Source organism: Mustela putorius, unplaced genomic scaffold (assembly GCF_011764305.1).
Source record: "Mustela putorius furo isolate JIRA1106 unplaced genomic scaffold, ASM1176430v1.1 tig00000179_pilon_pilon_pilon, whole genome shotgun sequence".
Lineage (NCBI taxonomy): Eukaryota > Metazoa > Chordata > Mammalia > Carnivora > Mustelidae > Mustela > Mustela putorius.
The window spans coordinates 8284022-8308513 of record NW_025421305.1 but is presented as its reverse complement, the minus strand read 5'-3'; the positions used below and the strand labels follow the sequence as shown (position 1 = coordinate 8308513).

The 24492-nt window shown below is 40.7% G+C and overlaps 1 protein-coding gene across 5 annotated transcripts in view; it reads right to left on the bottom strand.

Moving 5' to 3' along the window:
* The window catches only part of NAA16 (N-alpha-acetyltransferase 16, NatA auxiliary subunit), a 63356-nt gene extending 47105 nt beyond the window's left edge, over positions 1–16251 (bottom strand). For 3 of the 5 annotated variants that reach the window (XM_013059836.2, XM_013059837.2, XM_045076619.1), the window contains exons 1-6: positions 15939–16251; positions 11371–11455; positions 9904–10008; positions 8404–8561; positions 5952–6086; positions 3674–3827 (exon numbers count right to left, since the gene is read on the bottom strand). In XM_013059836.2, coding sequence (XP_012915290.1) covers positions 3674–3827; positions 5952–6086; positions 8404–8561; positions 9904–10008; positions 11371–11455; positions 15939–15992 — 691 coding nt within the window. In that variant the 5' untranslated portion in view covers positions 15993–16251. The remainder of the gene's footprint in view (positions 1–3673; positions 3828–5951; positions 6087–8403; positions 8562–9903; positions 10009–11370; positions 11456–15938) is intronic. The other 2 variants (XM_004759287.3, XM_045076618.1) reach the window with 2 other exon arrangements.
* Positions 16252–24492: the final 8241 nt, after the last annotated feature.

Sequence of the window (24492 nt, the reverse complement as noted above, 5' to 3'; positions counted from 1 at the left end):
GTTCAAATCCTTTTACTAAACCACACTAATTGAAAGTAGGCATGGGAGGGGCTTTGAGGGGCTCAGTTGGTTGAGTGGCTGACCTGACTCCCCACAGGGAATTTGCTGAAGATTCTCTCTCTCTCCCTCTCCCACTGCCCCTCACCCTGCTAATGCATGCACACGCACGTTCTCCCACTCTCTCTCTCAAATAAACAAATAAATCATTAAAAAAAAAAAGCAGGTATGAGAAATGAGTATCTAAACTAATCAGATATAAAGTAAAGCACATTTAACCCAAGATAAAAGAGAGATTCTCAAAAAAGGATATATCTCAACTTCTATTGCTAAGACTTCCCCTTCCCCCATCTATCTCAATGATATGTCCTTCAGATGTTTTATTTCAGGTTTCATCATCTTGGAGGAGACAATATGTTGAAGTAGTTATTATGTACTATTATTTCACTATTTACATATATATATTACTCAAGCTCTAGAGGAAGACTAATCAAATGCAATTTCCAGTTTTACCACTTTCTCACACAAAATTCCTATGTCCACTTACCTATAAAATATCAACTACCTCAGTTTGCTTTGTGATAAATGAATTAATTGAAAGGGTTTAGCACAGTGCTTGGTAAAAATGAATATACATGAATGTTTGCTATTTAAAAACTATAAACATGCCACTCCTCCAAAACTAATTGCTGGTTAGTCCCATTTTTACCCTGCTTACCCTAGGTAAATAGACAAAAACATATTTTTCAATTCTGCTTCCACCACAGGCAAAAGTTATTACTAGAGGAATACAGAATAAGTAAGCACAACTGCATATACATAAGTTAGTGAAAATCTCTAACAACATTTTTTAAGTTTATAAAAAGATCTTAATAAGCTAAGGACTACAAAAGACATAAATCTGTAAATACCAAAGGTCTCTGAGCCTGACAGTTCACTGAAAAAATAAAAATACTGTAACTTGTCTCTATAAACAGTATGAAGCACTGGCTTTATATTCAAAATGAAGACTCCCAAATTACCCTCACTAGCAATATATGGATGAATGTGGTTACATGACAATTTGCAGACTTTTTAACTAGAATTCATCTCATACGTCATATCTACTTCTTAATCACTGTATTCTGGATTGATGTCACAAGAGACAAAAAGCAACCTAAGCTAATATTTAATCAGGAAACAGCAATAATACATCAGAATGTGAAAATAATTGTCATTTTTCTTTGCTCTTATCAATTATAAGTGATAGAAAAAAGAAACCAGAGCATTAAATTATTTATCCCCATTTTACCAACAGTTTGAAAAATAGTGTTGTTCAATAGCCAAATTATGGAAAGAGTCCAAACATCCATTGCCTCAAGAATGGATAAAGAAGATGTAGTATATTATATATACAATGATTTTACTCAGCCATGAAAAAGAATGAAACCTTGCCATCTGCAATGAGACGGATGGAGCTAGAGATGATTATGTTAAGCGAAATTAGTCAGAGAAAGAAATACTGTACGATTTCACACATATGTGGAACTTGAAAAAAAAACACAGATGACATAGAGGGGAGAAAAGACAGGCAAACACAAAGCCGACTCTTAACAATAGAGAACAAACTGGAAAGGTTTGCTGGAAAGGAGGTGAGTGGGGATGGGTTAAATGGGTGATGGGTATTAAGAAGGGCACTTGTGATGAGCACTGAGTGCTGAATCACTAAATTCTACACATGAAACTAATATTACACTGTATGTTAACTAACTGGAATTTAAATAAAAACTGGGGAAAAATAAACAAAAATAAACATAAAATTAAAATTAAAAGTGTTGTCAATATTAGTATTATTCACAAAAATTAAATCAGTACATTAATTGGAAGAGCAGAGTACAGCAGTTAGAAAGGACTCATGAAAGGGAAAGAGAAAGTAAAGATTCGTAAAAAGACATGAAGAAATCTTGAATTACTAAGTGAAAGCTAATCTAAAAAACCTACAGACTCCATGATTCCAACTATATGACATTCTGGAAAAGGCACATCTATGGAGATAGTAAAAGGATCAGTGGTAGCCAGGAGCTGGGGGCAAGGAGAAAGAAACAGACAGCACAGAGGATTTTTAGGGCAGTGAGACTACTCTATATGACTTTACAATGGTGGAGATATTTCTCAGAACCTAGACAAGAGTGAACCTTAATGTAAACTGTAGACTCTGGGTGGTAATTACCTGTCAATGTGGGGGCTCACTAATTGTAACAAATGTACCATTCTCGTAGGGGATGTTGATATGGCAGGGGCAAGGGATGGCCCAAGCCTTACATGTGCAGCAACAGAGGGTATATGTGAAATCTCTATACCTCCACTCAATTTTGTTGTGAACCTAAAATTGCTCTATACAAATGAAGACTATTTTAGATAAAAAAAAAAAAAAGTATGGGGACTGACTGGCTCACTCAGTACAGCATGTGACTCTTGATCTTGGGGTCATGAGTTCAAACCCCATGTTGGGTGCAGAGTTTACTTTAAAAAATAAATAAATAATAGGGACATCTGGGTGGCTCAGTCGGTTAAGTATCTGCCTTCGGCTCAGGTCATGATCCTAGGGTCCTGGGATCAAGTCCCGCATCGGGCTCCCTGCTCAGTGGGGGGCCTGCTTCTCCCTCTGCCTGCTGTGCAACGCTCTCTCTCTCTCTCTCTCTCCCCGACAAATAAATAAATAAATAAAACCATTAAAAGATAAAATAAAATATAAAATTTAAAAAAAAAAAAAAAGTAAGGACTCTGAAGCCAGGAAGATGTGTTTAGAAATTAACTCTACCACCTAAAAGGCAGGGTGACTTTGGGAAAGTCCTTAACCTCTTTAAATTTTAGTCTCCTCAACTATAAAATGGGGATAATCTACCCATGTTAGAAGTGCTAAAAAATTAAATAAAATAGAACAGTTTAAACTATAAAATGGGGATAATCTACCTATGTTAGAAGTGCTAAAAAATCAAATGAAATAGAACAGTTTAAACAATTACCATATTCTGAGACAAAGGAAAAGTAAATAAACATTAGCTCTTATTTTTATTAAGCTTCAGAAGTCCTGCAACTATATGAAGCTTTAGTTTTAAACTCATTATTACTTTAGTTGGATATTTTATTATAGTATTGCTCAGAGAATGGTAACTGATGAACAAAACTTTGTTTAAAAAAAAAATGTGTTTGACCCATTTTTAACAAGCTATTTATCAGGATCCTGCCTTAGTACTTAGCCCATATTGAAAATAAAGGAATCTTGCTTTTATGGTGACCTTGGTGTTATCATTTACTATTCTCATCGTTATTTATTTATTTGTTTCATGGACCCATTTTGGGGGAGGGGAGAGGATATGAAGGAGTATAACATATTGCCTAAGAAAATGGAATCTGGAGTCAAAACCCCTAGACTCAAATCTAGTACTACCGAGCTTACATGGCTATAAGACTTTGGGCAAGTCACTTAACCTCTTTATTCCTTAGCCCTTCAACTCTAAAATGGATGTAACAACCATACATAGTATTGTTATGAGGATCAACCTAATAAATAATGACTTAACAATAAAAATTTTTATTATATAGCAAGTCTTATTTAAATGTTAGGAAAGAATGAAGTATATAGTTTTTGTTCTTTAATTGAGGCCACTAAAAAAGAAAAAGCAGGTCAACCTACCTTTAATTTCTTCCACCAAAAGTTTATCACATATTTGTTTCTCATATGTTTCTATATGTTCCAAAGATTCCTGAAATAGATCTGCCTCTCTCATCACTTGATTCTGGTATAATATTAGTTCACTATATTCGTAGTCTATTTTGTTGGGAGGAACCTGAAAAAAATTGATTTTATTTATATAATTACACAAAACAATTATAGATCTTTAATTGCTATCTCAGAAAAGACATTCACACAGGCTAAAAGAAGCAATTACAAATAGAAGACTGAATAACACATTCTTTAAAATAAACAAAAAGGTGGCATTTCTGCCTATGGCAAAGTAAAGATTCAGGTCAGCAAATCCTATACCCATAGAAAAGTATGTAAAAAACTACTAAAATAAAAAAGTTTAGCAAGATAACAGAATACATGATCAAAATACAAAAGCCAATTATACTTCCATATACTAGCAACCAACAACCCAAAAATAAAACTAAAATAATTCCATTCACAATAACGCCTAAAAGAAAAAAAATATTTAGGAATAAATCTAGGAAGTAAGACCTATACATTGAAGACTGAAAGCATGCTGAGAGATTAAAGACCTATGGAAATGGAGAGACATTTCAAATCATGTTCATGGATCAGAACAATATTGTTTTGACAGTGATTTTCTCCAAACTGATCTACAAATTCAATACAATCACTATCAAACTCTCAGCATGCTTTTTTTGCAGAAATTGACAAGCTAACTCTAAAATTCAAATGGAAATAAAAGAAACCCTGCATAGCCAAAGACTTCTGAAAAAGAACAAAGTAGGAGGACATGCATTTCAAATTCCAAACTTACTATAAAGTAACAGCAATCAAGACAGTATGGTATTGGCACAAGGAAAAAGTGGAATTAATAAACTACAGCTTATTTATATAATGAAATACCAGGCAAAAGTTAAAAATGGATATACTGGGATACCTGGGTGGCTCAGTCAGTTAAGCGGCTGCCCTCAGCTCAGGTCATGATCTCAGAAGTCCTGGGTTCAAGACCCCTATCAGGTTCCCTGCTCAGTGGGGAGTCTGCTTCTCCTCTCTCTACCCCCCTTTACCCCTCACACTGCTATTGCTCTTTCTGTCTCTCTCAAATAAATAAATAAAATCTTTTAAAAAAAGAAAAAAAGGATAGGGACACCTGGGTGGCTTAGTAGGTTAAACCAGACGTCTACCTTTGGCTCAGGTCATGATCCCAGGGTCTTGAGATCCAGCCCCATGTCAGGCTCTCTGCTCCATGGGGAAACTGCTTCTCCCTCTCCCTCTCCCTCTACTCTCCTCAGTGGGGAGCCTGCTTCTCCCTTTGCCTCTGCATGCAACTCTCCTTTCTTGTGCACTTGCTCATGCTCTCTCACTCTCATTGTCTGTCAAATAAATAAACCAAATCTTAAAAAAAAATGGATAAACTATTCCTACATGTATCAACACATGTATATAGCAAGACATGTTGAAGGAAAAAACTGCATATTGTTCATGTCAATTTTTAAATACACAAAATAATAGTCTGTAACTTTTATGGACTTAAACATAATGTAAACACGAGTAGGAACAATCTATACCTATTTCAGAACAGTGGCTACCCCTAGGGACGTGAGAGACCTTTATAGCTACTTCTGTAATATTCCTTTAAAAAATAATAAAATGTGGAGAAATTGTGGCAAAATGTTAACATCTGTTTATCTCGTGATGCACAGCATATTTTTTTGTATTTTTCTATTTTGCATATATATTAAAATGTATTAACGTGTTTATATAAAACATAAGCAATATATGCGAGAAATAATTCCCATAATCACAAAATTATTTTTTATGTATTCTTTTCTTTCTTTAGTCCTTTGCATGTCATCAAAACAGTAAGCGTATAAAAATGTTCGTATTATTTATTTTGTATCAAGAATTGTTTTAATTTTTCTAATCACTGTGAAAATTTTCTTAAGTTTTTCCATAGGTCCCAAAGACTTTATTTTTTTAAAGATTTTATTTATTTATTTGAGAGAGAGTAAGTTAGCAGGAGGGAACGGGAGAGAGAATCTGAAGCAGATTCCATACTGAGCACAGAACCCATGGGTCAATCCCATGACCCTGAGATCACCACCTGAGCTGAAATCGAGAGTCAAAACGCTTATGCAACTGAGCCACCCAGGTGCTCCCACAGGTTCCAAAGACTTTAATGCACAACTGGAAATCAGGGCAATATAGAAATCAACTACTTTAGTTTGTGCGGGTCGGAGAAACAGAATAAAGTTCTTACTTGCTGAGTTTGTCTAAATTCTTCCAAAAGTTTTAGTGCCATATCATAATCTTTTAGCAAATGGTATGCAATAGCATATCCAATCCAGGAAGCACGCTGTGTTGGGCGCAACTGAAGAAGCTGATACCTTGTCTCCTAAAAAAATTAAAAAATAATAAAATTAAATTAAAAATTGTCTTTTTCTCTTTTTACTTTAACTTTCCAAAATTTTTATATTTCACCACAGAGCTTTATGAAAATAATTTAATGCCTTTAATTCCTTTCTAATGAATTCCACAAACAAATAACAGCTCCTGAATAAAACAGAAATATTTTTTATGTTAAATTACTTAAATTCTAGAATACTCTGTAATGGTCCCTGTAAAGTTGTCTTTTGGTAACTAAACATCTTAGCAGAGAGACTAAGATACCTTTTATTCAAATAAAAAATTCTTCTGTTTATAAAATCACTGTATGAAATTATAACATCTTTATTACATTGTTACAGCAGGCCCCAGAAATAGCGCAGGTGCAGCCAAGGCAAACACTCAAACAGAACACCCGGCTGCCACTCTAAAGCAGCTTTGTATCTATGACACAAGGGAGAAAACACCAGAAATTCCACCATGGCTGCCCCAGAAGAATCCAAATATCTTCACCAGCAGAAAATGTCCCCTCCCTACACGGCCCCCACCTCTTGATAGCTCGTATTTGCCTCCAAGTTTTAGGCATGCACATCTGTTTGGAGGAACAGGGCCTCAGGAAGAACACTAGCTGCAACCAAGTTCTGCAAATGTGCCATTTTGCTTCTGCTGTGGAACTAGAGGCCAAGGGAGTCCTTCTGCACTATATGCCATAAGCAGTAACATGATCGGATCTTTGGCAAAAAGAGAGATCTTTGAGAAAGCAGCTTAGACAGTCTCACACCTCTGCCTTTATATGCCTGGTTCCTTCAGACATATGACATTAATAGGTCTCTCTCCTTGACACCACTCTCCTTGACACCATTGCTTTTCTGTCACTTCTCTCCTTCACTGAAGTCTGCGTCAGTTGCTTTTTCTCTGCCAAATCCCACCACCATCCTGTTACAAGTGCAACACTGCGGAGCACCCATCCAACAACTTAGTGTTTTAGAATCAGGGCTTCTTTATCTTTAATGATCTCCATCACGTGGCATCCCCTCCCACAACCACATCGTAGACCTTACTGCCATGCAGAAATCATAAATTCAGACAGCTCATTCTCTGGCCAATGCTCTTACTCAGTGACATCCCTACCCTGGTTCTGAGCTACTACTAGTGCCTCTGGCTCCCTGGAACCTTGGCCTCTAACCACAAGCTCTTACATCTTCGTTTATTTCACTAACCCTTTAGACAAGCACTGTCTTGCCAACATTCTTAATTTCCTTGCCTCATTCCTACAGATAACTGATTTTAACTCCCACCACACTTGGGCTAAAAGAAAAACCAAAAGATCTGGAAGAATGACACCATTATTAAGCTCAGCAGCATGCTTGACACCTCTGCAAAAATCTAGGCAAAGAGCATAAGGATTTACATGGCAATAGAAGACAAAAGTAAACAACAGATGAAAGAACTTATTTAAAGAGAAGTGTTAAGAGTTTGTGGGCTCCTTCACATGAGAAAGGGAGAGAATTCCACTGTGGACATACTGAAGTTAGGGCAGTTAGTAGAGTAAGCACATGGAGATAACCTAGCAGAGTTGAAGATGCCAGAGCGAAGAGATCTGGACCATAGAAAGACTGCTCTTCAACAATCCTTCCCACAGTATTTTATATTTACTAACCCAAAACAGAGAAAACTAATTAATCCCTACATTTAGATCTCAATTATAAAAGTTCTATTTATGGGGCGCCTAGGTGGCTCAGTGGGTTAAAGCCTCTGACTTTGTCCCTGTCTGTCAAATGAATAAATAAACTCTTTAAAAAATAAAAAAATAAAGTTCTTTTTACCAAATCTGTAAATGTCAAGCCCACAAAGAATCTAGTACAGTATTTACACATAGGAGATAATCTAGTTTTTAAAAAAGCATTAAACACACAGTTTCCCTGTTTTTTAGTGATCAAGGATGCATTTTTTTTTTTTTTAGATTTTATTTCTTTATTTGACAGACAGAGATCACAAGTAGGCAGAGAAGCAGGCAGAGAGAGAGGAGGGAAGCAGGCTCCCTGCTGAGCAGAGAGCCCAAAGCGGGGCTGGATCCCAGGACCCTGGGATCATGACCTGAGTTGAAGGCAGAGGCTTTAACCCACTGAGCCACCCAGGCGCCCCCAAGGATGCATTTCTTAAAACTATTATTGGGGAAGAAGGTCTCAGGTGACTTTCCCCTTCTACTCCAGACTATAATGAATAATCAAATCTACATAATTTCAGCCTATGCTCACCTCATTCTGAACTTCCTCATTTTAAAATTATGCCTATTGTAAAAACAACACTTAAGACTAAGTACTTACTCGATAGCCTTCAAGGTCCCTCATTTGGATCTGCAACAGGGAGAGATCCCTCAAAATTTGCAGATTATCTTTATCTAATTTGAGGGCATTTCGATAACACTTAATAGCTTCATCATACTTCTTATCAGAACGCTGCAAGAGTCCATACACATGCCAACCTACTAAGTTAAGGAAATAGAGACATTCAAGGACACTAGAATATATTATGCTACGTAGCTAACATAAAGCTTGCCTAACGACATGTTATGTTGTCTGGGACTTACTTCAGAATAATCTGGGGTCAGAGAAAGGGGGACAACAAGGGGGTGGTAAAAGATGAAACCAGATTAGCCCTGACTTACAGCTAGTATATGAAGTTCAGTGATGGGCACATGGAGGAGTGGGTGCATCATTCTACGCCCTCTACATACATATGTTTGGAATTTTCTGTTATGTTTACATAACCTCAGAAAATTCTTGGGAAAATTCTTCACACTCCCTACCCTTCACCCCCTCACTTTCCCACCCCAGCACCTCAGTCACTTATTCTTCATTTCTATTTATACAAAAATTGTAATTATCTCTTCAAACTAGTTTATATTCAATCAATTCTAAAACATGTAATCATCAGTTAATTTACTAGTGATACTAAAAAGCACAAAAATTAAGTGTTTATCTATTGTAAATTAAGGTCTCAGCAAATCTTGGAGCCAAAAAAACTATCATATTTACATGTCCTCTCTCCTCTTTCTGGGGTAAACGCTGAGATATGTACGTATTTAGTATTTCGAGAGAATCCTAAGCTAAATATGTGAAAACACTATCTAGACTATTGATGTTCAATACTGGCCAACAGCTACATGAATAAAATGTAAAAAATTAAGATAAGGGCAACATGTGAAAAGACGGCAAACAAGCACACAGATAGGCAAAACGGAAATGGAAATCAATTCCGATGACCTATCTTCGAAAAAGTATTTTTGTTTTCTCACAAACTGAGACATCAGTCAATGAAAAAAAATGGTTAAGTATCTAGTGGAGTAACAGCTATGTCCCTGTGCACCAGAAACCCCACTAAAGAACCAATATCATATCTGCTTTAAAACGGGTTTTTTTTTTTTCCAGAATTTTTCTTGTCTACAACAAAGTTTAAGGAACTTAAATTCACTATACAAGTAATTCATCTGGAATGACAGGGAAGTTATCGGTTTATGGATATGTGAGAAAAAAATGGGTTTCAAGTCGCAGATCAGTAACTTTTCCCTCACACACAAAGCAGAGCTGAAGTAAAAAAGTTCAAGAATTCTCTTTCAACTACTGCAATAAATAAACAAGGGGTAGGGAACAGAAGAAACAAAGAAAATGTTGATAATTATGGAAGTAATGGTACACAGTGTTCATTAAATTCTCTCTTCTATACAAAATTTTCCATAGTAAAGGTCTGTTTTTTTCCTGAATTAGAAAACCCTACTAAGTGGAAAATAAATGAAATAATAAAATCCAATTATTGCAAAAGGATACAGACATGGCTCTTGACATCATTACGAAGTCCTTTACGAACAAATTCATACGCTTCTTCTTTTTTTCCTAAACAGTTCAATGTCAATCCTTTCATAGCCAAAGTCTCTGAAAGATATTTTTTAACCTCTGTTTACACACGAAAATTTCAAATTATTCTCTTAGCACTATTTTTTTTAAGCTCTTACTACTATTTTAATATATCTGCCAATGCTTGTCCTATTTGTCTTTTTAATCACATAGTTAAAACTTCTGTCCAAACACAGAAAGTAAAACTATATTTAAGTATTTATTAAAGCGTAGCCTGGGTCCTTTTCTGAAATCCCTGAGGCTGGGACTGAGTTCCTCAAATACCTTCTGCCCTTTATAAGACTATACAGAGGGTCTGAGATGATTCAGCTGAAAAAACATAATACGGTGGGCCCCCAAGTTCTGCTGTGTTAAATCTATGGCAGTAACTCCAGAGCTTTTATCCAAGGTCAATTCTAATCATCCTCCAATTCGCATCCCACAAAAACAATCTACCTTAGCAAAGAGATGTAAAATTCAGCTTATTTAATATTGGAAAATACACCTTATTTTTGGCAGTAAGTTTATTACAACTAACTCTGGTTAGGCTAATTAACTTCAGTTTGCATTCCAAGAGTGTAACACTGAACTGAGGGAGTGGTAACCCAAAAATATATTTAAGGCAGCTAATGAAAGATGGCTTACAGTGAAATAATTCTCTGAATATGTCCACAAGAATGAGACAAGAACAATGGTTTTCAAATGATCTCTGTGGACTATGGTTCTCAGAACATGGTGATCCAGCAGTTCAGGCCCCTATAAACATCTTCATTTATCTATTTCCACACAGTGAACTTCCCTACAAGCTGCCATGTGGATAAGGGTTCCATAGAGGAAAAAAATGAAAATAAACTTTATGTTTCTCCAGCTTTACAAACCTAAGACTTCTTTCCATTTCCTTCAAAGAATGTTTTAAATGTTAGTTGAAAGCTGAGCAAGATCAGCCTACTTTCTGAATAAGATGGTCTCAAGAATTACCCATGTCTAATATTCAGAGACCCTAACCGGCGGTGCTCCACTGGAGGACCGCAACTAGCATGTCTGGTCTTATCTGTCCTTCAAACAAGCACCGGTCACCAGTGAAAAGGGATGAGACAAGCAAATACAGACCGAGTAACACCAGTGCTAGAAAACAGCTCAAGATAAACAATCCAATGGTAAATCGATAGTACCTAATTTATTTATAAAGGTCAGCAGATATGTAAGAATGACATTTACCAGAGAATAAAATACATGTGACTGTATCTTCATACTACTTCTATACTGCAAATGTTGTCTTCATTTCATACGTAAGAAACCAAAGCATAAACTTAAGTTCTACCCAAAGTAATAGATGAAATGAGATCTCTAAAAGTACTGAAATATACTCCGATAAGCAGTCTTTCACAGATGAGACAATACCTCCATGTTCAGCAAATTTTGGATTCGAAAGAATCATCTTGCAAAACTTGAGACCATTTTTGTACTGCTTCTGTTCATAGCATTTCTGCAAAGAAATATGAACAAAAATTATTTAATAAAATGAATATATAGGGTGCAACTTTTTTTTGCATTGTATAAATTCTAAATTCAAGATCCAAAATTAGATCTAAAACATATGTGATGGGAAGGTGTTATGTCAATTTTTATCACTTATAACATGACGTATATTTTCGTTACCTACTTCTTGCCAAGTTGTTCTAGTATGAGTACTTTCACGTTTATAGGAAAAAAGGGAAAAAACCCGCTTAACAAATAGGAAATTTAATTGTCAGCCAGTACTGCTACAACTTTTTAAAATTCAAAATTCAAAAGCAAAAATTACGTGATAACAACATAGAAAAACACTAAAAACTGCACTATGTTTTTGCTACTTCAAGAATGAAACCAAGGTGTATACATACACACACACACACAGCAACTACTACATATCCAGATAAACCCTGTTAAAATTCTCATAGGTATCCCTCAAGGTAGGTGTTGTCATCTCCTCCCTACAGATGTAGAAAGTGAAATTTAAGAGTTCATAAAATGTGTTTATAAATAGCTCAGCCTACTTGCAAACTCTGGTCTGATTCCAAAAACCCTATCTTTCCACACTAGTTTAATACAAGTATGAGCAACACCTTTCTTCCTAAACACCACCAGCCAGGCTAAGTAATCAGCACCTGTCCACCACAGCCACTGATCACAAGAACATCTCATCATCTTCCACCTACCCTCCCACTTACGTTGACGTGGGTTTTCTTTCTAGTACTCAACATGCCAAGTTTGTGCTCACATCAGGGCCTCGGCACATGTGTTCCTTCTACTTGAAATGTTCTTCCCCAGATCTTCTTACCAGCAGAATTTCACGTGTCACCTGCCTGACCACTCTATCTAGTACTGCCAGCCTCCCACCCCAACACACATATTCTCTATCATATCACTCCATTTTCTGCACAGCACTATCATTCTCCGAAATGCCTATCTGATCACTTATTCAGTGTCTATCTTCCTCACCATACTGTAAGAACTCCATGAGAACAGAGACGAGCTCTATTGTAAACATTGCTGCATCCTCAGGGTCTACACAAATTAGGACTGCTCAAAAAAATAGTCTCCTAGGTTCAAAGCAAAACAGTACCAACAAAGAAGGAGGAAGTGGTTAATCTTTGCAGCAGGGGTGGGATGGGGAGGGGAGAATTAGAAAAGGGTTCATAGAAAAAAATGTTTAGGGGCACCTGGGTGGCTCAGTGATTAAGTCTCTGCCTTCAGCTCAGTTCATGATCCCAGGGTCCAGGGACCGAGCCATGCATGGCGCTCCCTGCTCAGCAGAAGGCCTGCTTCTCCCTCTCCCACTATCCCCCCTGCTTGTGTTCTCTCTCTGTCCAAAAAAAAAAAAAAAAAAAAAAAAAGGAGGCTTCTTGGTTGCATCTAAGGAAGGGAACCTAGTAGGTGGGAGACAACAATGGGAGAGAAACCTGAATTCCAAACCATGTGAATATATTACCTATTCCTAAAATATTTAAGATAAAAATAAATGGGCACCTGGATGGCTTAGTCAGTTAAGCATCTGCCTTCAGCTCAGGTTATGACCTCATGGTCCTGCTCCCTAGTCAATATGGAGTCTGCTTGTCCCTCTCCCTCTGCACCTTCCCCATCCCTCGCTTGTACACTCTCTCTCTTGCTCACCTTCTCTCAAATAAAATCTTAAAAAATAAAATAAAAAATTAAAAATAGTGTTGACCACAGGAGTGCATCTGACAAATGACAGGAAGAAAAACAGAAGCAGAAGGAACCACTGGCAAACAGTAAAAGAAGAGAAATATAGTTTCTTTCTGACTTACCAAGTGATCTAGAAATACCAGTAATCATACTACCAATAACAGTAATAATAGTTAATACTTTTTGGAAGCATTTACTAGAGTCAGGCATCAGTCACTTAATCCTCATTTAAATCCCAGGAAAGCCATTTCAGATGGAGACAGTGAGGCACACAGTTACTGAGTTTACAGAGCTAGTGTCAGAGCCATAATTCAAACCATGTTGTCTGTCCCTAACATCCAAGCACACAGGTTAAAGAAAAGTGTTAAGTTATACTAAGTACAAAAGATAGATTCTACTTTCAACTTTGTTACTTACCAGACAGAGAACCTTAGACACTTAGTCACTTACCACTCCCTGGTTTGGTTGTTTCATTCTCAAAAGAAAGCACGGAGCAACTCCAAAATTCAAAAAAACCTAAAGCTAATAGCCAGTTTGGGGAATAAGACAGGCATGCACAAGCCCATAACATGTAATAAGCTAGCTATTAAATTTGTATGGATGTGTTTAAGTACATTCATAATTCATTTAAAAAAATCTGCTGTTGGGGGAGCACCTGGGTGGCTCAGTCAGTTAAGAATCTGCCTTCAGCTCAGGTCATGATCTCAGGGTTCTGGGATGGAGCCCTGAATCTTGGGATCCCTGTTCATCTCCCCCACAACCCTTCAATCCCCCTGCACTCATGCACAGGAGAGAGCAAGCTCTCTCAAGTAAAATAAAACAAAATTTTTACTGTTGGTGGCAGAGCACTTTGGTCCACCAACCAAACTTGAAAAATAATTTTAATGAAGAGGCTCTGTCAGGGAATTATGGTAGCAAAATTCTACCCACATTTGTTGCAACTATGAGATGCTAGGATCATGCACTTTTGCAGCACCTCCTAAATTCATGTACCCTTAGGATAAACATTACATAACCAGAGAAAAACGTATTTAGCATTTCCCAATTTATGTAGGGATAAAGTTAACTCAACAGCAGCCATAACCTTCTGTAACTAGAGTATAATAAATCATGTAATTGTTTTTTAAATAATCTACCAATAACATGATTTAAACTAGAAAATACCCAAATAGAGTGAAAAATAAGTTTTCTGTCATCCTTTAGGGATAATACCAAATGTACTTAAATCCAACCAACAACTTACAGATGAGCCTGAAAGGGGCAAAAAGTTCACTTCTCCAAACCCACCCTATGAAAAAAGAGAGGTATGGAAAAAACAAAACTAAAATAACAAAAAAAAGGGGCGCCTGGGTGGCTCAGTGGGTCAAAGTCTCTGCCTTCCGCTCAGGTCATGGTCTCAGGGTCCTGTAATCGAGCCCCGCATCGGGTTCTCTGCCCGCTGGGGAACCTGCTTCCCTCTCTCTCTCTCTGCCTGCCTCTCTGCCTACTTGTGATCTCCTTCTGTCAAATAAATAAAATCTTTAAAAAAAAATTATATATATATATATATATATATATATATATATACACACGCACACACACAGCCCAATGAAGCAATCTGCCACAATGCTTTAATTTGAAATTTTTGTGTTTTACATTTGTCTCTCATTATTTGCTCAACACTAAGTATCACATAAAATTAAACTTAAAATGTTAATCACATCTACTGTGTATCTTTTTAACATTTTGAAGAAGCATAAAGTTTCTACTGGCTTGAAACAGAAGAGCTGCTATGAATTCCTACCTACCATTGATAATACTTAAAACTATTCTAAACTTAGTTATTTTATTTATAGTAAAGGTAAGCATATAGTCATATAACCAACACAAGCTCTAAATAATGAATTCCCGCTTATACTCAGATGAAACGACGCCCTAGAAAATACACTATGTACAACAGCAGTTTAAAATCCACAGTCTCCATGTGTGCTGAGAAAAGCGAAGGCATGTCGCCTCTCCTCCTGGAAGAACGAAACCTAGAAAGCGAGGGAAGGCACCGGGACAGTGACACGAAACCTACAGAAAACTCTTCAGGCCGGCATTGGTCATCTCTACGAGGTCGTTACTCGGGTCTCTGCTTGGAGACAAAGTCAAGGCGCCCCTGCAGAGTGAAATCAGCCAGCCCGCTCGACTTTGCCGAGTCCGGGCCTGAACGCGCTCGAAGCGACCCAAGAGCCATCTGCGTTCGACTTTGTAACTTGGAAAAGCAGTTCCAGTCGCTTATTCGCTCCCTAAAGAGGGTAAGTACCGTACACCAGAAGCATGCAAACTCTGGCGAAGGGAGGCTCGGCTTCCCCGGGTTTGCTTTTCCCATCCCCGGTGTAAGCCGGAGCCCCACTCCGCCCTAGGATCGCCCCATCTTCAGCAGGTATCGGCGTGCGCTGTGCAATGGGTTAAGCACGAACACCCGGCCGAGGGGAAAGGAACACACGGGAGTTCGGGGGAAGGAGGGGTGCAGAGGTCGCGAGTCCGGCCGCAGGGGGCCGCGGAGGCCACCGGGGCCACCTCCCGGGCCCACGCGCCCGGGCCCGGAGGGACTGCGGAGAGCGGCGGCGGCGCGGCGAGCGGCAGCAGGGGACGAAGCGCGCGGAGCAGCGGCCGGCCAAGGCGGGCAGTCAGTCAGGTCGCCGCGGCGCGGAGGTAAACAAAGAACGGAGCCCGGGGCCAGCCCAGCGCGCGCAGGCGCCGCCGCCAGACCGCTCGCCGCACCGGGCCGGGTCGGGAGCGCGGCCTCGGCCACTCACCAGGATGCGCTTGAAAAGGTTGCTCTCCTTGGGCGGCAGCTGCACGTTCGGCATCGCGGCCGGCGGGGAGGACCGGCACCCGGGCGCCGCGTTTCGCGGGGGCGGGCCGCTGCGAAGAGTCGGGCAGCGGGCGGTGGGTCAGTTCATGACCTGGAGTGGGGGCCGGGCAGGCCGCTGGGCAGGGCTCGCGATCGAAAGGGAAGGGGACCTGGACCGGACCGTATCGACTCCCGCCCTGCGGCCCGCCGAGCGGCCGCGGCTCCCGCGCGCAGCAAGATGGCAGCCGGGGCCCGTCCCCTCGAGCGGGGCGGTGTGCGCCTGCGCCAGGCGCCTCGCGGCGGGAGGCGGCGGGGGACTCCGGGCGGCGGGGGGCGCGGTGAGCGCAGGGCTAGGTCGCTGCGGCCACCCGCGCCCCGGCGCCCCGCGTAGGTCACTGGCTGTGCCGTGCCCTGATTGCTGGGCTTGCGGGCCACCGGAATGTGAGTCAGACCTTTTTGATTTCTCTGCACTCGGGAACTTAAGCGGTGCAGGCTCCGAGTAAACTCTCCGTTCAGGACGAACTTGTTTTCCTTCTAGACTTGGAGAGAAGGCTTCTCTTTTCGGTGACTACCCAAAACACAGACATGCCCAGCGTAGGTGAGGTCCTTGGACGGGCCTTGAAATGGTCTAACGGGAAAGCATGTTTGAAATGTTAGGGGGAAAAACATACTGCCAGCAGCTTAGAACACCTGACCTTGGCGGTGAAAACTGTGGTGGTTTCATGGGGACCACTGAGTCTCCAAGTCTACCTACCCTTTCTCCTCAGAAGGTTCCCCTTCATACAAGCCATATAATAGCATGGCTTAATAAGCCAATAATAATGAGAGAAACAATAGTCAAACCCAGGATCTTCCAATTCTGGGACACTGTCATACCTAAAAAGCAGCCTGGTGATAGAAATGTGTGAGTCTCGAAAGACACGCATATACATCGATGGCAAGCATAGCCATGCATATGAGGTAGGCATAGTATCAAGAAATATGTAAATATTTGATGCATAAACTTATTTATGCGTGTTCCGGATCTTCATTTGTGCCTGTTTGTGTGACTACTAAGCGGTTGATGCGCAATTGCACTGAACGGGCTGTAATCCGAGCTGGGGTGGGGCTTCCTTGAATTTCCCTCTAGCCTGAGTTTGGAGATGGAAGAAGGTATCACAAGGGTCTTTTTTTTAGTGAAGAGCTGGCTCAGTTGGTGGACCGTATAGCTCTTGATCTCCCGGTTGTGAGTTCGAGCCCCACATTGGATGCAGAGATTGCATAATAATAAATATATATGTATATATATTTAAATTAGAAAAATAAAATAGAGACAGGACTGTTATTAAAAGAGGGTTAGGTTCAGAGGGACCTAAGTGTTCTGGACAGATCCTAGGCTCCTCAAACGACTAGAGAGGAATTGGCAAGGACAGCTTCATGGGAATTTAGCTGAGCTGTACCTGAACTGGTTGGGTAGTCTTCTAGACAGTGGAGCAGGACAGAAGGTGTTCTCAGCACCCTTATACCCAACCACTTCCATAGTCCTTACCCACTGTTTGCTCAGCATGCTTTACTGAATCCTGAAAATTCTTTGGCTCCCAATTTATCTACATTCTCAGGAGCAAAGGGTTAATTGTGGCAAGAGCTGAAGATCCAGTACTCTGCTCACGCCATCCTTTTACTCTCATCGGACATGGGCTTTTCTGGAATGTACCTCATTCAGCCGGCTCAAGCTATTCGGCCACACCTCGAGGCCGATTTCAAAAGGCCAAGTTGAAAAGAAAAAAAAAAGTGGAAAAAAGCATCGTGCCAACTGTAAATATTTTGGAGGCACGTAATGTTTATCTTTTATGGAAGTTTCCATGGGCCTAGTACAGCCTGACTCATTACAAATCACTAACTGTCCCCATTCTCTGCGGTAGCTGCTGGATCTTCACCATGGCCTCACCCTTAAATCAGGCACCCCTCACTGGTTCTTCATTTGCACTCAGCAGCTTCCCACCCATTGCCAGCTTCTCCTCTTCCCATAGCCTCTCCAGCGTCTCCCAGCAGTGCAAAGGAAACCTGCAATCTCAAACACGGAGAAGTGAGTAGTTATGAACCCTCATATTTAATATTTTCCTCATCTGCCTTATACGCACCATAGCATGTGATACATATATACCTATATTGTCTACATTTAGGGTGGGAGTGAGGGGAGAGGTGAATACTTGAAAAGAATGCCAATAGTGGGCCCCTGGGTGGTTCAATCCATTAAGTGTCTGACTCTTGATTTTGGCTCAGGTTATGATCTCGGGGTGGTGAGATCGAGCCCTGCATCGGGCTCCATGCTCGACAGGGAGTCGGCTTGGGTATCTCTCTCCCTCTCCCTCTACCCCTCCCTACTGTGCACTTACACTCTCTCTCAAATAAAGAAATCTTTAAAAAAAAAAAAAAGAATGCCAATAGCGTTGCTGATTGTTGTCAGCATAAGTCTTAGAGTGTGTAAAGGATATAATGCATGCACAGTCAGAAAGCCTGCATTAGCCAGTGGTTATAATTTTATTAGTAACTTCCTGTTTAGTCTGGAGCAAATCTTATTTCTACCTTTCAACAGAAAATGAGGTTATAATAACATTATTGTAATCTTTCACAGCAAGGTTGTGTGAATATAATGCTTTATCATTTCTAAGCCCACAGGGGGGAAAAGAAAAAAAGCACACGCATTGTAAATCTGAGTTTGCTGACTCTCAGGAAGAATGCTGAAGCCCGGCTAGGGCCATCATTGGCCTCCACCAGATGTCGCTTCCTGGTGCTTCAGACAGGTTGTACCTTCTTCAGAATTATGCACACGGTACATTAATAGCAACAACATCTATGAAGACCTTTTTGCATATATGATACGTGCCAGTGATTCTCTTGCTAAGCTTAGTAGACCCAAGGGAAAAATAATCTAGAAAAGGATGTCCTCCACCCCATATGCAGAGCATGTCTTACAGAACTAGCTGACACGGTTAGCTGCTAGTCCTACAACCAACGGAACCATGTAATTAAAGGCTGATGGGAAAAGATTTCATCAGGTTGCGTAGTGCATTATATCCTCAATTCCCTAATGTGTCTACTCTTGTCTTCCTTCCTTGCTCTTGTTTTGGAGAAAGCAAGCGTACTTCATTCCTCCCTGGAACTCTTTTTTTTTTTTTTTTAAGATTTTATTTGTTTATTTAACAGAGATCACAAGCAGGCAGAGAAGCAGGCAGGGGGTGGGGGTGAGAAGCAGGCTCCCCACCAAGCAGAGAGCCCAATGTGGGGCTCAATCCCAGGACCCTGAGATCATGACCCAAGTGGAAGGCAGAGGCTTTAACCCACCACCTGAGCCATCCGGGGCCCCTGGAACTCTTGATCCCCTTGCCCTTGGCGTTTCCTAAACTTTTATTCAATCAGTTGCTCCCACAATGTTTGCATATTCTCCCTCCATATATAGCCTGTATTCTAATGGGAGGAGACAGACAGAAAACACAACTATCAACAAGATCCTCCCAGACTGGGAAGTCCTAGGGAGGGAATAAAGCAAGGTCCTGTGAGGGCAGAGGGGATTGAGGGAAGGACTACTTTAAACCAAGTACTCAGGGATGATCTTTGGGATGGGGCGGTGATAACATGTGCACAGACCTAAAGAATGGGAAGTGAGTTAACAAGGAAAAAGCTGGGGCAGCATATTCTAGCTGAAGGGAACCTCAGGCAAGTGCCCTAATACAGGTGCAAGATGAACATGGTCAAGGCCTAAAAGGGACAGGTAAGAACTTCAGTTTCAAGGAGGTGACTGGAGGGTGGTGTGTGAGATGAAAAGCAGTTCAGTTGAAAATGTAGACCAGCTTATAAGGATGGCCATCTCAGGCAGTGTGGTTTGGTTTGGTCCTAAGTTCAGCAGGAAGCCATTGAAGCACTTTAAGCAGGAAAGTGGCATGATCTGATTTTTTTAAAAGATCACTCTTTGGGCACCTGGGTGGCCCAGTCAGTTAAGTGTCTGACTCTTGGTTTCTGTTCATGTCATGATATCAGGGTCAGGAGATACAGCCCAATTTCCAGCTCTGTGCTCAGCATGGAGTCTTCTTGAGATTCTCTCTCTCCCTCTTTCTCTACCCCTTCCTCCCACCCCCAATGTTACTTTAAAAAATGTTATTTAAAAAAATAAAATAAATAAAAGGGTGACTCACCGGCTCAGTCCATACATGCAACTCTTGATCTTCAGGTCATGAGTTCAAGCCCCAAATTGGGCACAAAACCTACTTAAACCCACACAAAATTAAAAAGTCATTCTGGAGGTAACTGGCTGGCTCAGTCATTAGGCGTCTGCCTTCAGCCCAGGTCATGATCCCAGGGTCCTGGGATCGAGCCCCACATCGGGCTGCCTGTTCAGCAGAGAGCCTGCTTCTCCCTCTCCAGTCCCCCTGCTTGTATTCCCTCTATCACTGTGTCTCTCTGTCAAATAAATAAATAAAATATTAAAAACAAATAGAAGGTCATTCTGACTACTTATGGGAAATGGACAAGAAAAAATAATGATGTTTGTTCTGGCTAAGTGGTAACTCTTATTTGCTCTTTAAGATTTGGTTTCTGGGGTGCCTGGGTGGCTCAGAGAAGAATCCTGGGTTTTCTCTTCCCAGTTACTCTGCTGGTCCTCCATCAACTCTTCTTCCTTCTCTTTAATGTTGGTTGTCTAGACAACACTGTTTTCTTTTTCAATATCAGCAATAAAATGGGTTCATTGAGCACCTGCTACTCACCAGGAAAACCAGCAGAATTAATAAATCCTCCCACTCCCATTGCTTCTATTATTAGCACCAAGCTGATCTGAAATCTGCCTCTAGCTTCAGGCCTTCTTTCAATGGCCTGGCCTTTATTCCCACTTGTTTATGAAAGAGCTCCATCTAAGGCCTGCCAAGGATTTTCCATTTGGACGTAAAGAAAAAACTTAACCTTCCCATCAAACCAGTCCAAGTCCTGACTTCCCTATTTTTGTTGATGGTCATACTCTTGTAGTTAAAATTTTCTGATCCCCTCTGACTCTTCTTCATTAATCCCCACACCCAGTTGCCTTGTCATTAGGTGCTAGATCTGTCACGTTTCTTCCTTTCCTTCCCTGCTTTCCTGTCCCTCTCCACCTTAGAACCAAATACTGCAAAAACCTCATAACCAGTGCCTCACTTTCAGTATCTTCTCTCCATTTCATTTTGCACGTTGCTTGTAGGTGTGTCACTATGTTGTTTCTACCCAAAAACCTAAATGAGTCTGTCAGTTTATCAAAACTTTCAGTGGCTCCTATGGTCTAGAACTAGTCTGTTCTAGATTTTTCTTTGCCCCTACAATTACCTTATGTAGGAGGGGAACCAATGGCTATAACTGGTCCAGTATTTTCTAAACTTCATACTCTTGCTCAACCTGATAACTAGATATTGTTTTTTCACTGCCTGATTTTTTTTTTAAAATCCTTCATCTCAAATGTCATGACTTTCATAAAATCTTTCCAAGTCTTTCCAGTGGATCTGATCTCGCTTTTCCATGAATTTACATAGCATTTTGTCCTTCTTCCATGCTTTTGTCTTACTATTTTATGTTTTATAAATTATAAGTTGTCTGAAGGCGATTGTCAACCTTGCTGCACTTTTGTATTGCATTAAGAAGTTTCAAAGGGGGTGCCTGGCTCAGTTGTTAAGCATCCGTGTTCAGCTCAAGGCCCCAGGGTTCTGGGATCTAGCTGAGCCCCGCATTGTGGGCTCCCTGCTAAGCAGGAAGTCTGCCTCTCCCTCTCTTACTCCCCCTGCTTGTGTTCCCTCTCTCACTGTGTCTCTCTCTGTCAAGTAAATAAATAAAGTCTTTAAAAAAGTTTTCACCTCTTAAAAAAAAAAAAAGACGTTTCAAAAGCTGATGCCTGAGTCCTACCTCCAGAAATAATGACTCAGTTAGGGTGGGGTGGCAGTTGGGTTTTTAAAAAATCTTTCCAGATGATCGTAATGTACAACCAGAGTTGAGAACCACTGCTTCAACGCATTCTGTCCTAACCCAGGTTTAAACATGCCTCCCATGCATCTTGAGGTTAAATTTAGGTAAGGCACAAAAACAAGCAAAAAACCCTCATCACAAATTCAATTTGGAACCCTAGGTAGAAGCCACAAATTGCTGATAGGCCCACAAATAGTAGATGTGGTCTAGATCTGGCATCATTTAAAGTCTCAGGGTCAACACAGAAACATTATGCTCAAAACCATCATCAGGGGCACCTGGGTGGCTCAGTGGGTTAAGCCTCTGCCTTCGGCTCAGGTCATGATCTCAGGGTCCTGGAATCGATTCCTGCATCGGGCTCTCTTCTTGGCAGGGAGCCTGCTTCCTCCCCTCTCTCTCTGCCTGCCTCTCTGCCTACTTGTGATCTCTCTCTATCAAATAAACAAATAAAAAAAATCTTTAAAAAAAAATCATCAGATTTACACCCCACCAGGCATCTCCCTTCTGCTGTATGCATGTTTGTTTGGCTCTCTGCTTTATCTGCAAACTCCCTTTCCTCCTGTTCTCTGTGCCATACTTTCCACTGGGCTTCATCCTCAACCCCTTTGCTGAATACTCTCTTCCTCCTTGTTTGAACTGCTACCCAACCCTTCTCCTAGGACCTTGTCTCTCATTTTGAATCTTCCTGTCCTCATATACCGTAGGTGTTGGTGGGGGAGAATCAGCATTTTTTTCCCATCCCACTGCCTCTCCCAAATCATAAAACTTCATCTGTTTTTATTTTGAGTTATACCCACCAGCTCTATCATTCTCTTTTCCTTTTCATCTTGGTCACTTTCCTTCATTTGTTCATTTGCCAACTGAGAGTCCTTTCAACTTCACTCATAATACCCATTTACAATATCCATGTGGATGATTCAGAATGCTAGCCTTTGGGGGCACCTGGGTGGCTCAGTCGGTTAAACATCTGCCTTTGGCTTAGGTCATGATCCCAGGGTCCTGGGATCGAGCCCCACATCAGGCTCTTTGCTCAGCAGGAGAGTCTGCTTCTCTCTCTCCCTCTTCCTCTGCCCCTGCTCATGTTCTTACTCTCTCAAATAAATAAATAAAATATATTTTTAAAAGATCTATTTATTTATTTGCCAGACGAGATCACAAGTAGGCAGAGAGAAAGAGGGAAGCAGGCTTCCTGCTGAGCAGAAAGCCCGGTGCAGGGCTCGATCCCAGGACCCTGAGACCATGACCTGAGCTGAAAGCAGAGGCTTAGCCCATTGAGCCACCCAGGTGCCCCTAAATAAAATCTTTTAGAAAATGATTTTTTTAATATTTTTATATTTTTATAAAATCTTTTTTTAAAAGATTTTATTTATTTATTTAGGAGAGAGAGTGTAGGGGAAGCAGGTTCCCTGCTGAGCGGAGAGCCCAATACGGGCCCCAATCCCAGGACCCTGAGATCATGACCTGAGCCGAAGCAGAGACTTTAACCCACTGAGCCACCCAGGCACCCCAAATAAATAAAATCTTTAAAAAATCCTACCCTTTGATAAACTATGGTACATCCAGACAATGGAATATTATTGTTTACTAAAAAAGAAATGAGGGCCCCTGAGTGGCTCAGTGGATTAAAGCCTCTGCCTTCAGCTCAGGTCATGATCCCAGGGTGCTGGGATCAAGCCCCACATTGGGCTCTCTGCTCAGCAGGGAGCCTGCTTCCCCGTCCTGTCTCTCTGCCTGCCTCTCTGGCTACTTGTGATCTCTGTCAAATAAATAAATAAAATTTTAAAAAGAAAATAAGAAATGAGCCATCAAGCCATGAAAGACATGGAAGAGTCTTAAACACATATTGCTAAGTGAAAGAAGCCAATCTGTAAAGGCCATCTACTACATTATTCCAACTATATGATGTTCCAGAAAAGATGAAACTATTGAAACAGTAAAAAGATCTGTGATTGCCAGGGGTTGGGGGAGGGAGGGATAAATAGAAAAAATCCTATATGGAGGATTTTCAGGACAGTGAAAATATTCTTTGTGATACTATAATGATAGATACATGTCATTATACATTTTTTAAAACCTAGAGGGTTTGGGCCAATTTTGAATCAGCAACACTTGCCCTACGTCTCAAATCAGAAATTCCAGGAACCAACTCTTACTTTTCTAATTATTTTTAAATTACAATAGATTTGTCAATGTTCGCTTAACTCTAAGGAGACCTCCTACAGTAGGCCTGACATTCCTGTTAATGGAGATGAGATCCCAGCTTGTGGGATTAGTAGTCTGTCAGTATGACACTGAAAAAAGTCTTCATTTACTTATTTACTTATTTGGGAGAGAGAGGAACAAGCAGACTTTGTGCTGAGTGGGGAGCCCAATGCAGGGCTCGATCCCAGGACCCTGAGATCATGAACTGAGCCGAAATCAAAAGTCAGGTGCTTAACCGACTGAGCCACCCAGGCGCCCCCTGAGAGAAGTCTTTCTGCCATTGCACTGAAACTCCAGCATCGTGCCTTCAGCATGAAACCAAGAGCCATACCCCTCAGACTGTTGTTCTATATACA